Source organism: Schistocerca serialis, chromosome 4, assembly GCF_023864345.2.
Source record: "Schistocerca serialis cubense isolate TAMUIC-IGC-003099 chromosome 4, iqSchSeri2.2, whole genome shotgun sequence".
NCBI lineage: Eukaryota > Metazoa > Arthropoda > Insecta > Orthoptera > Acrididae > Schistocerca > Schistocerca serialis.
In genome coordinates this window covers 837870374-837883174 of record NC_064641.1, presented here as the reverse complement: position 1 = coordinate 837883174, position 12801 = coordinate 837870374, and the positions used below count along the sequence as shown (strand labels likewise).

The 12801-nt window shown below is 38.4% G+C and overlaps 1 protein-coding gene across 6 annotated transcripts in view; it reads right to left on the bottom strand.

The window, feature by feature from the left end:
- LOC126473462 (actin-binding LIM protein 2) overlaps positions 1-12801 on the bottom strand; it is a 361677-nt gene that overhangs the window by 42303 nt on the left and 306573 nt on the right. For 4 of the 6 annotated variants that reach the window (XM_050100530.1, XM_050100531.1, XM_050100529.1 and 1 more), the window contains 2 exons: positions 9711-9827; positions 3320-3417 (listed from right to left, as the gene is read on the bottom strand). In XM_050100530.1, coding sequence (XP_049956487.1) covers positions 3320-3417; positions 9711-9827 — 215 coding nt within the window. The remainder of the gene's footprint in view (positions 1-3319; positions 3418-9710; positions 9828-12801) is intronic. The other 2 variants (XM_050100532.1, XM_050100528.1) reach the window with 1 other exon arrangement.

The following is a 12801-nucleotide window of genomic DNA, read 5'->3' as shown; positions in this document are numbered from 1 at the left end:
TCTGTCAGCGCCAGCAGTCTCCAAAAATTTACATTTATCTTCCATGTTCTTCAGAACAATAGCAGAACTGTAGTAGGTCTAATAAGTCATGTTGCAAAATTAAGAGCCAAATAAGGTCTTAACAGCACCAACATTTTAATCTACAGTTTTATCAATTTCTTCCTCTGGTAGCAATGAAAGTGTAAGAATTACATGATGGAAAGTCCAGGTGAAATACCAGCTACATTATGAAAAGGATAAATTGCTACTCACTGTAAAGATGACACACAGAATCACAGACAGGCAGAACGAGAAGACTCTTCCACACTGAGCTTTTGGCCACAGCCTTCCAAGCAGGCACACCTAACACACATCTGCTGGCTATCTCTGGCCACTCTGGCCAGACTGCAACTGTTGCATTGGAGGAACACAGCAATCTGTAGAGAGGCAGGGAAGGGTGAGGGATAGCTGGGACTAGAAGGTGGCAAGATAAGGCACCTGGAACAGCGTCAGGAGGCTGTGAGGGGTGGGTGAGAATGGAGAGGAGCAATGGTGGACTTCTGGTTGGTAATCATACTACTATAAAAAGCTGTGCAATTATTGCAACAGAGGTAGTATATGACATGGCTGCTTTCAGAGGTGGCATGCTCTCTGATGGGGTTGAATAAGACTGTGACAGGACCAGAATATGAAGTGCTCGGTGGGTGGATTGGGTAGGTCTTGCAACTGGGTCTTCCTCATGTGTATGATCCATGTGGCAAGAGGTTGGAATTGGGAGAGTTGTAAGACTGGACTAGGATGTTGTGGAAGTGGGTGGATGGAAGGACACCACTTTAGAAGCATTGGAAAGGGTCTTGGGTAGTGATGTCCCTTATTTCAGGGCACAATGACATATAATCAAAGCCCTGATGAGCGATCTGGTTCAGTTGTTCCAGTCCAGTGTCATATTGGGTGAAAAGGAGCACACCTTTGTAGCTGGTTCGTGAAGGTTGTTATAGGACTGAGGGTGTGTGGGGGTATGGCATGGGAAATCTGTTTGTGGACTACATCTGGGGGATACTGCCAGTCTCTGAAGGTGTTTGTGAGACCTACTGGATACTGGGCAAGGGAGTTCTTGTCTTTGCAGATACACCATGTTACTGGGTAGCCAGCCTATAGGGAGGGACTTTCGGTTGTGGAAGGGATGGCAACTGTCAAGTTGTACATACTGTTGGTAGTTGGTGGGTTTAGTGTGGACAGAGCACACAAATGGAACCATCAAAGAGGAGGTGGTCAATGTCCAGGAAGATGGCATGCTGGGTTGATGAAGATACAATGAAGCAAATGGGAGAGAAGGTGTTGAAGTTGCGACAGAATGATAGGGTGTCTTGGCCCTGACTCTAGATCCATGAAGATATCTTCAATGAACCTGAATCAGACCAAGGATGTCAGTGTATAGGACAGTGGCATCAACAGTAACCATTAGTGACCCAGCAGGTGAAGGGATGGGGATTATGGAAAATCTGTGCAGGTAGTGCTTTGTATTTTTGATATGGGAGGTTAGACTTTGGTTAATTGGTTGGAGGTGTTGGTCAATGAGAGTCAAAATTCAGTGGAGACACAATAACCAGCTACAATGGGACATCCAAGATTGTTGGGTTTGTGGATTTTGGGGAGCATGCAGGAGATGGCTATGCAGGGTATCATTAGGGCGGGGAGGGAATTGGATTCAGATGAGAGTTTCTGGGAAGGGACTGGAGGTTATGATGGACTTCTGGGATGGGTTCATTCTGGCATAGTTTATAGGTGAAGCAGTCAGACAATTGGCAGAGGCTTTCTGACAAGCAGTCACTGCAATTCATAACAACAATGGTGGAACCTTTGTCTGCACAGGTACAGTCATTAGGTGAAGTTCTGTTTTGATCTGGATATGGGTGTGCTTTCTTCTGATGAAATGTTGGTGTTCTTAGGAAGAAAACTCAGTAAGGAGTCAGTAGCAATGAATAAAAATGCATGCCAGACCGGGACTCGAACCCAGGGTGCCATGCTTACTAGGTAGTTGTGTTAACCACTGCATGACCTGACACACTGTTTATCGCAAATGTGTGAACTATATCAGTATGCTCCCTGGCTGACTCACATTCACACCAAGCATCACCTATCTGAAGTCCCTGTCTACGACCTCCATGCTTCCTAATTTTAGATTCCCACTGGAGGTCAAATCTAAGGCTGTAGTATTATTGCCCATCAAGGTGAATCAATTGTATGAATGTCTGTTCCTTTGGACATGTCTGAAAGAACAGATACCACACATTCATATAACTGAACCACATCTTTTGTCAGGGCTTTGATTATCTCTAGTCATGATCTGAAATGAGAGACATCCTACACAAGAGCCTCCCCGACTGTCCTAAAGTGATGTTTTGTTGCCCATGCAACCTTCACAGCATCCTAGTCCATTTCTGTGCCATTCCCAATCCCAAAATCTTGCCATAGGGTTAATCTCCCTGTGGAACTAGTCTACCCTATGAGCAAACTAGCAGTCACCTATGGTGAGCCAATTTATGTCAACAATGAATGGAATCCTCTACCAGAAGTAAAACCATTTTATGGATTAATAATTCACTTCAGCTTTTAACAGTTTTTAAAAATCTTAAAATAATGTACCATACCAGTGTATACCTCACGGTTTCCTTTTGGATTTATTGTTCTACATTTTGTTTACCTGAAGATGTGGCTTTTAGTGGCATGAAACCAGTAGTGATCCAGTAATAAAGGACTAGATACAGCTGAAGTGGTTTATTAATATCCAAGATTACTACTCATAGCTGTGGTTGCCCTATCTACAAGGTTGTCTGCTGAAATAAAATTGCAGCATCTGCAAAGCTGCAACTTGGTCTTGTGAACATGGGGCTTTAGATTACTCTACTGCCTTTTCCAGCTAACAGTAACAGAAGCAAAATGTTTTGGAATCCATTGCGTCAGAGTACCTTCATAATAATCACAAATAGTCATTGAGGAACCTGCCACTTAAACCAGCATACATCTAATTTAAGGACTGCTAATCTGGGTAGTACATAGTATCTTCTAACTTGTTGTCATTTTCAATCTCAGGTAGCTTGGAAGCCAGTGAAATAAATCACGTGATTTTATCCCTGTTCCCCTCGACCGGCATTATAGGTGACTGGAGTGCTGTCAGAGTTTCAGGTTTTATAGAAACAATTTGTCCACCCTTCTAGGTAAGGGAAAAAACAACCATCATTCCTTCCAACAAAAGTACACACCAGAATACCTTCACCTGTGCACCTAAAGCTGTGAAGAGAATCACAAATGGAGAAGATGGAAAGGAGAGAGTACTCACAGCATAGCCAGCGGGGCCCCCATTCCGTCCAGCAGCTGGGAGAGTTGATGACTTCAGTCCATAGCCAGGCTTGGGCACAGGACGCAGAGCTGACACCACTATACAGCAAGAAAGAGAATGGCCGAACATCAACAGCAAGCACAACTAAACCATGCAAAATGACAGCACACGTGCTCAAGAGAAAACAATTTTAAGTCTGTTCCTATGTCTTTATTAATACACATTACACACAAAAAGTTGAAAAAGTGCTATTTGTTCAACAGAGTACTGAAAGACATGCAGAACTACGATTTTTACATGTGTGCTAAAAAGAACATACCCCACACAGAGAAACAAAGTCACATCTTTTGTTAATAGCATGATAAATGAAAACCAAAAGAAACCTAAAGAAACATGTGATCTCAGACTCTTCAAAGTTGCTACTCAATATCACAGATAACATCATCTCTGCCAATGCTGCCACTCACAGGAAAATTAGAGATAGAACAATTGTAGGAGGGAATAAAGTGATGATAAACTGAATACATTCTGCTATTTTGTTCCTCAATTGCATACGTATCACCTGAAAAGGCAATGTAACATTCAGAGACTAATGTTAACTCTGTATATGGCAGAAGGAATGTATAAACTTCACTTGAGAACTAATCTAATATTTGCAAATGAATTTATGGTACCAGCATTGTACAATAATAAAAGTAAAAGACATATGAACTAACACAGATTTAAATTGTTAAACAATATTGTTATATTGTGACGGATCTGGAGAGATATACTGACTTTAACTAACTCTACACACTGTTAGAAATGTTTCCGAAGGCTACCATGAAAATTACAGTAACCTGGCATTTATTCTATGCTGTAGTGAATGCCTCTGCATGAGGTAGAAAGGGAGACTACTATATGTGTACTTTGCCCTCTTCACAAAACTCTCTCCCATCCTATATTTGAAAGGACTTTAGTGGGGTAGGTGGTGTATTGAAGGTGGGAAGGGAAAGACAGAGGAAGAGAGCAAAGAAAAAATAACATGAAAGAAGTAAATATATTTTTTCAAGGTTTTCAGAATTTCAGCTTCATAAACTGTGTAGTATTATTCAAAGGATAAACCATCAAAGTGAGACACACAAAAGAATGGCTGTCATCAAAAAACATGCACCAACAGTGACAGTGTAATATGTAGGAACTCTTATGATTATCCAAATTAATTAATAGACAATACAACTGCATTTTCATGAACTACATTTAATCTTTTTTAAGACACAAAGAAGGAGATGCACCCCACACAATGAAGTTACTACTGTACACTCAGTTACTGTTTTTTTGGCTCTAATGCACAGCTACTGGTATGTTAGGTATTATTAATATCAAGTTTTGCACACTTTTGATAGCACTGCATGTACTTTCTGTTCAAAGTGATAGTAAAAATTTTATTAATAAGTAAACATAACAGCAGCTAACAACGTTACACAAGCAGTAAAACAACAAAACAAGATATGTAAGAATTCCAGCTGGCAATACTTACAGAGTAAATGCCATATTCTGTTCAGAGAGAAATGAAATTTATGATTATGATTATGATTCCCCAACTTGAAAGTAAACCAAGAAGAACAGCAAAGCAACTGAAGATAAAGTGTTTTCATGCTACAAACAATGGGAGAACAGCCAAACTTAATTTTTAGGGATACAACAACAAGAGACACTGCCAATTGCAACAAAATTCACAAATATCTCTACAATCAATACTTCATCATCATCATCAGCATCATTTGATTTTTTTCATCCTCACGATCAAATGAGGAGAACGACTCAAATTACATAGCTGATGAATCTGCTTTCTTCTTTTCCCAGTACGTCTTTCCTTCTCACTGAAGTTTCTCTATTGTTCTGTCCAGGTTCTACTGGCTCCAGTTCCCTTTGTTTGCCAATTCATTATTTTCGGACAGACGTTCTGAATGCCCATCTATCTTGCACAGATCACCTGTCATGTCTATTTTCTGAAAATCTCTTTCAGCATCAAGCAACCAATTATTCGTAACATTTTTTGAGCCAATATGACTGAGAACTCTTTTCGCTAGTCTATCATCATTATTTCTGATGATGTGATAGTAAAATTTTAATTCTCTTAATGGAAGTGTCAGATTGTGTCTATACACTTATAAAGTTCCAGACAGTTTCCTTTCATCCAAATTATTCCATGCAAGGAGAAAAAAATTTTCCTTCAAATTTTTTTTTCAATCAGTACAGTAAGATTGGTCAATATGGAGACGTGACAGAATGGCAGAAAGGAGCCATATTCATTGGAATTACTTATGATCTCATTGCATCGGATACACAAACAAATTGGGCAACTTCATTCACAGACTGTTCAAAATATTTACTTGGCTTAGTAACAATAGTCATGAAAAGGACCTAGCAGACTGGGTCCAGAGATGAGTACCATGCCTTTTCAGTCACAACCAGTTTCAAACAAAATAGGAATTGCTGGTGTAAGCGAATGCAGGCCCATCTCAACCACTTTCTGAACAAACAATGAGAAGAGAACCACATGCTATGGACATTTGATGACTGGTATCTTGCAACAGGGTGTTGCTCTCAACCTAAATGTCTTCAATGAGCCAAACAATGTAGAAACTTGAAAGTAGTTGACTAGAGATTGTAGTGTGGTATAAAAAAGTCCCAATTTGGTTCTTTTCAAATGATGCATGGTTTCGAGTGCTCAGATGGCCCAATGGTGTATAATGCACAATGCAAGGAGGGTGTAGTTCATGCTGGATATGGTTCTGTGATATTTAGGGGATGCTTTTCGTATCTTGATTTAGGTCCACTCATTTGCATTACTGTGAACAAGAACTAGGGTGTTTATTTCATTATTGTCAGTTACCAAGTGTAACCCTTTCTTCTATATCTTCATGATGACTACATTGTGGACACTACCATCTTCCAAAATGACAAAGCTATGTTCACAGGGCTTCATGTATAAATTATGTTTGACCACAACTCTTGACAACTTGACTGGCTCATAAATCATCCAATTTTAATCCCGCAGAAAATGTCTGAAACTGTTTAGAACAATAGGTGAAATATAGTAGTCAACATCCCCACAATTTGGAATCTATGCAGGATCTATTCATCAATGAATGATGTTAGTTGGATATGGCACAAGTGAAAAAACTAGGATTCTCATTGAACTGAGGCCATTACTGAAGTTGGAGGTAGTGTTGCACAGTACTAGTAAGGTGTCTCCAGGGGGTGACTAATTTTATGCCTGGAGTGCTTAGTTGAGGAAGTAGTGGTGAAATGTAACTATTTTACCATAATAGTGTATGAACAGAACAAATGGCCAACAAAGCTTTGTGCCTTTGTGGCATGGATTCAATGATATTGTTGAGTTATTGTAAGGCATTTTGTGTCTACTCATGACAGCAATCAGTGAGAATTGTTCTGTTGCAAGGAGAGATTAAAACCATTGCTTATGCATCCACAATATGCAGGTGTCCCTCCTAAGAGTAATCAGGTGCATTTTCTTTGATGTTTTGGCAGATTTTTGCAATTTCATTTTTGAAATGTGTAAATGGAGTCTGCCGAAACAAATACTGCTCATCACGTTTTATGCAACACCCAGTGTCAACAGGAAGCATCAGTTTGTTTCCCATCACAAACTAAATTATATTTAAAGTGGAAATTACATGCACATGCACTAGACTGGTCTCAAATTACTCTAGTGCAATATTCATTTTATCAGCAGGTATTAAAAGGGTCAGTAAAACAGGAAGAATAACTATTATTACAACAGTGACTAAGTAGCACTGCTGCATGTTGGTAGCAGACAGTGCGAGGCAGGTGGGCATGCAAATTGCTGCTAGAGTACCAGTTATTCTTCCTCTTTTACTGTCCCTGTTAGTACATATCGGTAAAACGAACATCACAGTAGACTAAACCAAGACCGCTCTATCAAATGAGCGCATAAAATTGCAATTTGAAAATCATTTTGTTCACAACAGGAAACAAATCAGTGCTTTCCATTTAGACTGGGCATTGCATGAAAGATGTGATGAGCAGTATCCATTTGGGCTGACTCCAGCTACACATTGTAAAAATGAAATTGCAAATATCTGCCAAAACATTAGAGAAAATGTGCCTAACGAGTCTTAGAGGAGACACCCAGTAAGATTTAACAGTATTCTGTTTCTCAAACAAGAATCATCATGTATTGCTTTGAAGTTCCAGTACATCTGAAATTAATTTAAATTTGCCACAAGTATGGAAAGGCAACAATACACTTATATATGTCCACACTCACACAAAGCATTGCAAAACTCAAATGTAAAAATACTTTTAGTAATCACACATTAGCTAGAAGTATCACGTATAAAGACAATTGCTGCCTTTCTGTAAGGCAGCAAGAAGAGTCTACTAGCTTCCATAAATGCATTCATAGTTCACCCTATTTCCCTGCTGAAAAAAACTCACTCTTTACGCAATCTATTTCCTAGTTTGTTTTCTCTGTTGCGTTCCTTTTAAGTTTCTTTACTATTTTTCCCATTTATTCCATTTTTCAGCTTTTATATGAGAATAACTTTCTCCCACTTTTATATTTCATTGTTATTCCAATAGCAAAATTACTACCAAATGATGTACATATCAGTTATTAGCCACTAATGTCTTTCAGACTTGTTTTAAATCACATACAGATAAGTTTTCATTTGCAATATATTGAAAGCTTCACTGAAGACGAGTTCATGCCATTTAAGAACAACATGAAATAAAGATGATTACAACAAAACAGCTGGTATGCATATTCTCCAGTAAAACAAGCCATTTAACTCAATACATGTGTCTGTGCGGAAATTTCCTTTTCTGTATTTTCTCCAAACTGTATTAACTGCTCTGCCTGTTGTGCTACACCTCTGTCCCATTCCTCTAAGAAATGTTTTTATCTCATCTAGTAGTGGTTTGACCTTTTTTTTCCATTTTCATTAGTCTGAAGACACCACCACATAATACCATAGTTAATGCCTGTGTATACATCATTATCCTGTAATTAATATTTTGGGGCTAGTTATCTTTCATTCTGAATTTGTAAAGTTGATCATATAATATTTGAGTATTACGTTTTTCCATGGTTGTTCAGGCTGCTCTGCACTTTTGTCAAATACATCTGATTAAGCTTCAAATGAAAACAGTGCTGAACCATGGGTAGACAAGTTTGGCCAGTAGTCACCTTAGCTCAAGTAGAAAACAGATTTCACAATAAGAACAACAACATAACATCTACTAATAAGCTTCAAGAGTAATAAACAGCAAGCTAAAGAAATAAACTGTAAACCTAAAAGTCAGCCATGCAAGAGAAACTGTACACTGTTTAAATTCACTGCGCATATGGCAGAAAAAGAATGGCTTTACCTCCAAGACGCGTTTCTCCAGGATGTGCTTTTCTAAAGAAATCTATGGATATGCATGCCATCTGGCGAACTGAATGCAAGATTAGTTCAATTTGATAAAACCATACAAAAACTATTGCTCTGGATTCTTGATATCAATTATTTTAAAACAGCCATGCAATTCATTTCAAAATATTAAATAAACATCACAAGCATGAGTACAATCCCTTATGTTATTGACAGCTATGCATATTTGAAAAACAAGAGGTAACTTGACAATTTTCATGAAACTGATCCAGTACTGTGTACAACAATGAACTTTAAATGTAATAAATAATTCACACTAAAAGGTTCCTATAAATGCACATGTAATTTTACTTTAATTGTTGCTGCTGTCCTTTTATATAGCTGGGACTTACCCACAGATTACCAACATATTACTTCTCTTATTTAGATAATTAAATTAAATTGATGCAGCTTTACACCATGTTTCCCCTTAAACCTTATAAGAGAAATTTTCTTACTTTCCACTTAAACTTACTTCTGTGCTTTCCTCAAACACATCCATTTTTCTCTCTCCATACATTTCTGCTGTTACTTCATCTGTCTCCTCCTTCCCCATTCTCATCAATGTCACTTGTTATTCTTTGACAAACCCCATGCCCTTTCTTTCTTGCTTTCTGCCAGACTTACAATTTTCTACACCATAAAAGAATTCAAATATCTACAGTGCAACTTAGTTGGAATACACCAATAGAGGATTAGATTTTGAAGGCTGAGAAAGTCTTTAAAACTGTATCCATTCAACAAGTCATCCCCCACCCCCTTGCTGAATAGATGGAAACTATTGCACCATCAAATTGTACTGCATCCCAAAAGTAATAGTTCAGGAAACATGTTGATTTCTGTGAAGTGGACAACATTTGCCAAATTTTTGTATAAAAAATCTGTTAGAATTACTAAAACATGAGACATTTTCATATGAGCAACCAAAGTTCAATGCACGCACTTACCATTGTAACTAGGAATAGTGCCTACTGATCTCCCCACAGATGACCGATAGCTGGAACTGCGGTCCATATATTCTTCTTCTTCCCATGGTCTAGGATGGTCCACATTTCTTGATGGAGCTTCAAAGAAAGACAAGGGAAAAGATGGCTCAATTAACTGGATCATGTGGCACCTTAATGTCACAAAGGATTTATTTCATTTATTTAAATAAGAAACACATGCACATCATTTACAAAATCCCTTCCTTCAATGTTCTTTCAAAATTAATCCTACTGAACTTGTTATGTCCTTAGATCTTCATTTGTTTTTTTAATAAATCTTTTAACTTTCACACCCCTCAAAAACACAAAGAACTCCCCATTAATAAGAAAGGAGACTGAGTGAGTAACATCATTTTGATGATGATGTCACTAGAGATGGAGCACATGATCTGATAGGATCAAGATGGGGAGAGAGAGATTGTTTATAGCCTTTACAAACAAACTGTCTCAGCATTCTATTTGATCAGTTTAGACAGACCACAGAGAATCTAAATTGGATGGCCAGATGAGGATTTGAAACCTATCCTTTCCAAGTGAAGATTCAGTGCATTACTTTGCTAAGTAATACACAGCTGGAACACCACTTTTCTTCATAAAGCTTTGATTAAAAGTAGTAACACACTGTATGTCACATTAAAGTAAAAGCTGAGATTTGTATTTACAGCTGAATCAGCTTCTATACATTATTTCTTTTCATTTTACCTCAAACTGTCACTTTTGGGATTGTTTTCAGTTCAGGCTCAGCTTCCAAGCCTCTAAATGTCAGAAGATGCAAAAATATATTAATCTCTGATCTTAAACCTCTCTACATGCTTTACTTTGATGAAAGTTCTATTGTTAGAGGTTAGATCTCCCTTGATAAAAACTTTCTTCCTCACAATGTTTTAATATTATTCTCACAATGTGCTAACATCTATACTGTTCCTCCCAGGCTTGTACTTTTGTCACAAGAAACTACTCTTCTCAGTCAGTTTCTACCGCTCTCTCACACTGAAGACCATCTTTTGTTGTCAGTCTGGTGCCATTCCACAAATTACAAATTAACAGATGTATTGTTAAATGAAACCGAGTCTGTCTTTTTTTTTTAATTTGGTAGTGCATCCTTAGCTAATATTAGGTGGTTTTAGTGCTCAACATAGCTTGGGGCTCAGACAAAGAAAACAAGTGTTTACAAAATGATAGTGGATATTGTTGATGAAAATAACTCAATCATTTTAAATGACAGCTCCCCAACAAGGAAAATTGCAACAAACCAATGACTGAGTGCTGTAGACGTATGTTTGGTGTCACCGAGTTTAACATAAAACTCCATACAGGAGGTAGTCGCAGAAGCCCTTGGATCTGATCATCTGCTCAGATTTCTCAGATGTGACACAGGGGCAATACATGGTGTCATATGGGCAAGGTACAAGTGGAACATTCAGAAAGCAGACTGGAACAAGTACACTACTATGCTTTTAGGAAGGACAAACATTTTCAGAATGTAGAGAGACAAGGACAGACTACACGAATTTCACTGCTTGTTTTGGAGAATCATGAATGGTACCTATCCCACATAATAAAACCTTTGTTCCAAAAACTACGACACAGTATGGGGAGATGAGGAATGCAATAATGCATTGCTGGAACAAAGGAAAGCACAAAAACTGTACAGTAAGCACATTTCAGCATAAAATTACATAAACTTCAATAGACTGCATTCAAAAGTAAAGTGACTATTCAAAAATAAGAAGAAACTGCATGGATCAGCTTCTGTAACAACTTTACGAAGACATACCCAGTTCAACCATCTGGAGCAAAAAATGAAGTGTGTACATAGAACCTGGGACAACACAAGTGCAGTAGTGCTTCTGAACAAATTAGTGGATGACTCTGTTGAACCATATACTGATGAGCAAGGAGACCATTTCCTAAAAAAAATACTTTAATGTTGTGGAACTCGACAGAGCCCTGTTATTTGGGAGAAGCAATGCTGCTGGGACTAACAATACACAATAACACATGCTCTCTACCTAAATGCAGAAAGGGAGGAATTATTTTTGGAATATTTTTTATAATACTTGGCACAAAAGTACTGATATCCACAAATGGGAAACATCGCGAACAGTGTCATTAGGAAAATACGGTAAAGAACTTAATGAAGCAACATCATATAGTGCAATAATGCTCCTGAACTGTTTGCAAGAAGTGCAGGAAAGGAAGTTGGAACATAGGCATGAATGGTAGTACAAGACCACAACCTATTCCCCAAATCAAATTTTGGTTTTCAGAGAAGAAATGGCATGAATGAAACACTAATAAAATTAATAAGCGACATCCAAACATGTCTCACTTGCAACAGATACATCACTGCACCTTTTACTGACATAAACAATGTGTGTAATAATGTCAACTTATCAAATGCTGGATGCCAAAATGTGGAGGCAGAATATTCCTGGTAGCTTTGTGAGCGAACTTATCCCCTTCCTTTCTCACTGGTAACTGGTAATAAGTGTAAATGGCTATATGAGGCCTAGAATGACAAGCACAGGGCTACCCCAAGGATCAATTATCTCTCTCCCGCTTTTCAATATATTGTACAGGACTGCTAGCTAGTCTGGGAATATTTAGAATTTTTATTCAAAAAAATTTATTTCAGACTCTGTTTTCCACGTGTTTCAAACACTGCTGCAGTGTCAGTTTCTACAGAGCATACTTGCCTGAGAATCACAGAGCTAGTAGCATCACAGCACATTTTCTGTTGGTTGCTAAAATTAGCAACCCCCCCCCCCCCCAATCTTACCCAGCACCCTGCTAAATAAACTAGAATACACACACCACCAATTAGGTAATGTGGTAGGTGAGTCACACGTGTCATTTTGGAGAGTCTCTGATGGGAGAGTGTAGATGCATCTCCCTCGTTTCCAGTCAGGGCTGATGTGCTCTTGTGATCCAGACTTCAGCCACAGTGAACTGCTAACGCCATACAACACTAGCCCTGCTTGCAGGAACTGGCCACTGGCTTGCGACACTCCTGCAGACCCACCAAGCATCTGAACGTGCTGTCTATGGC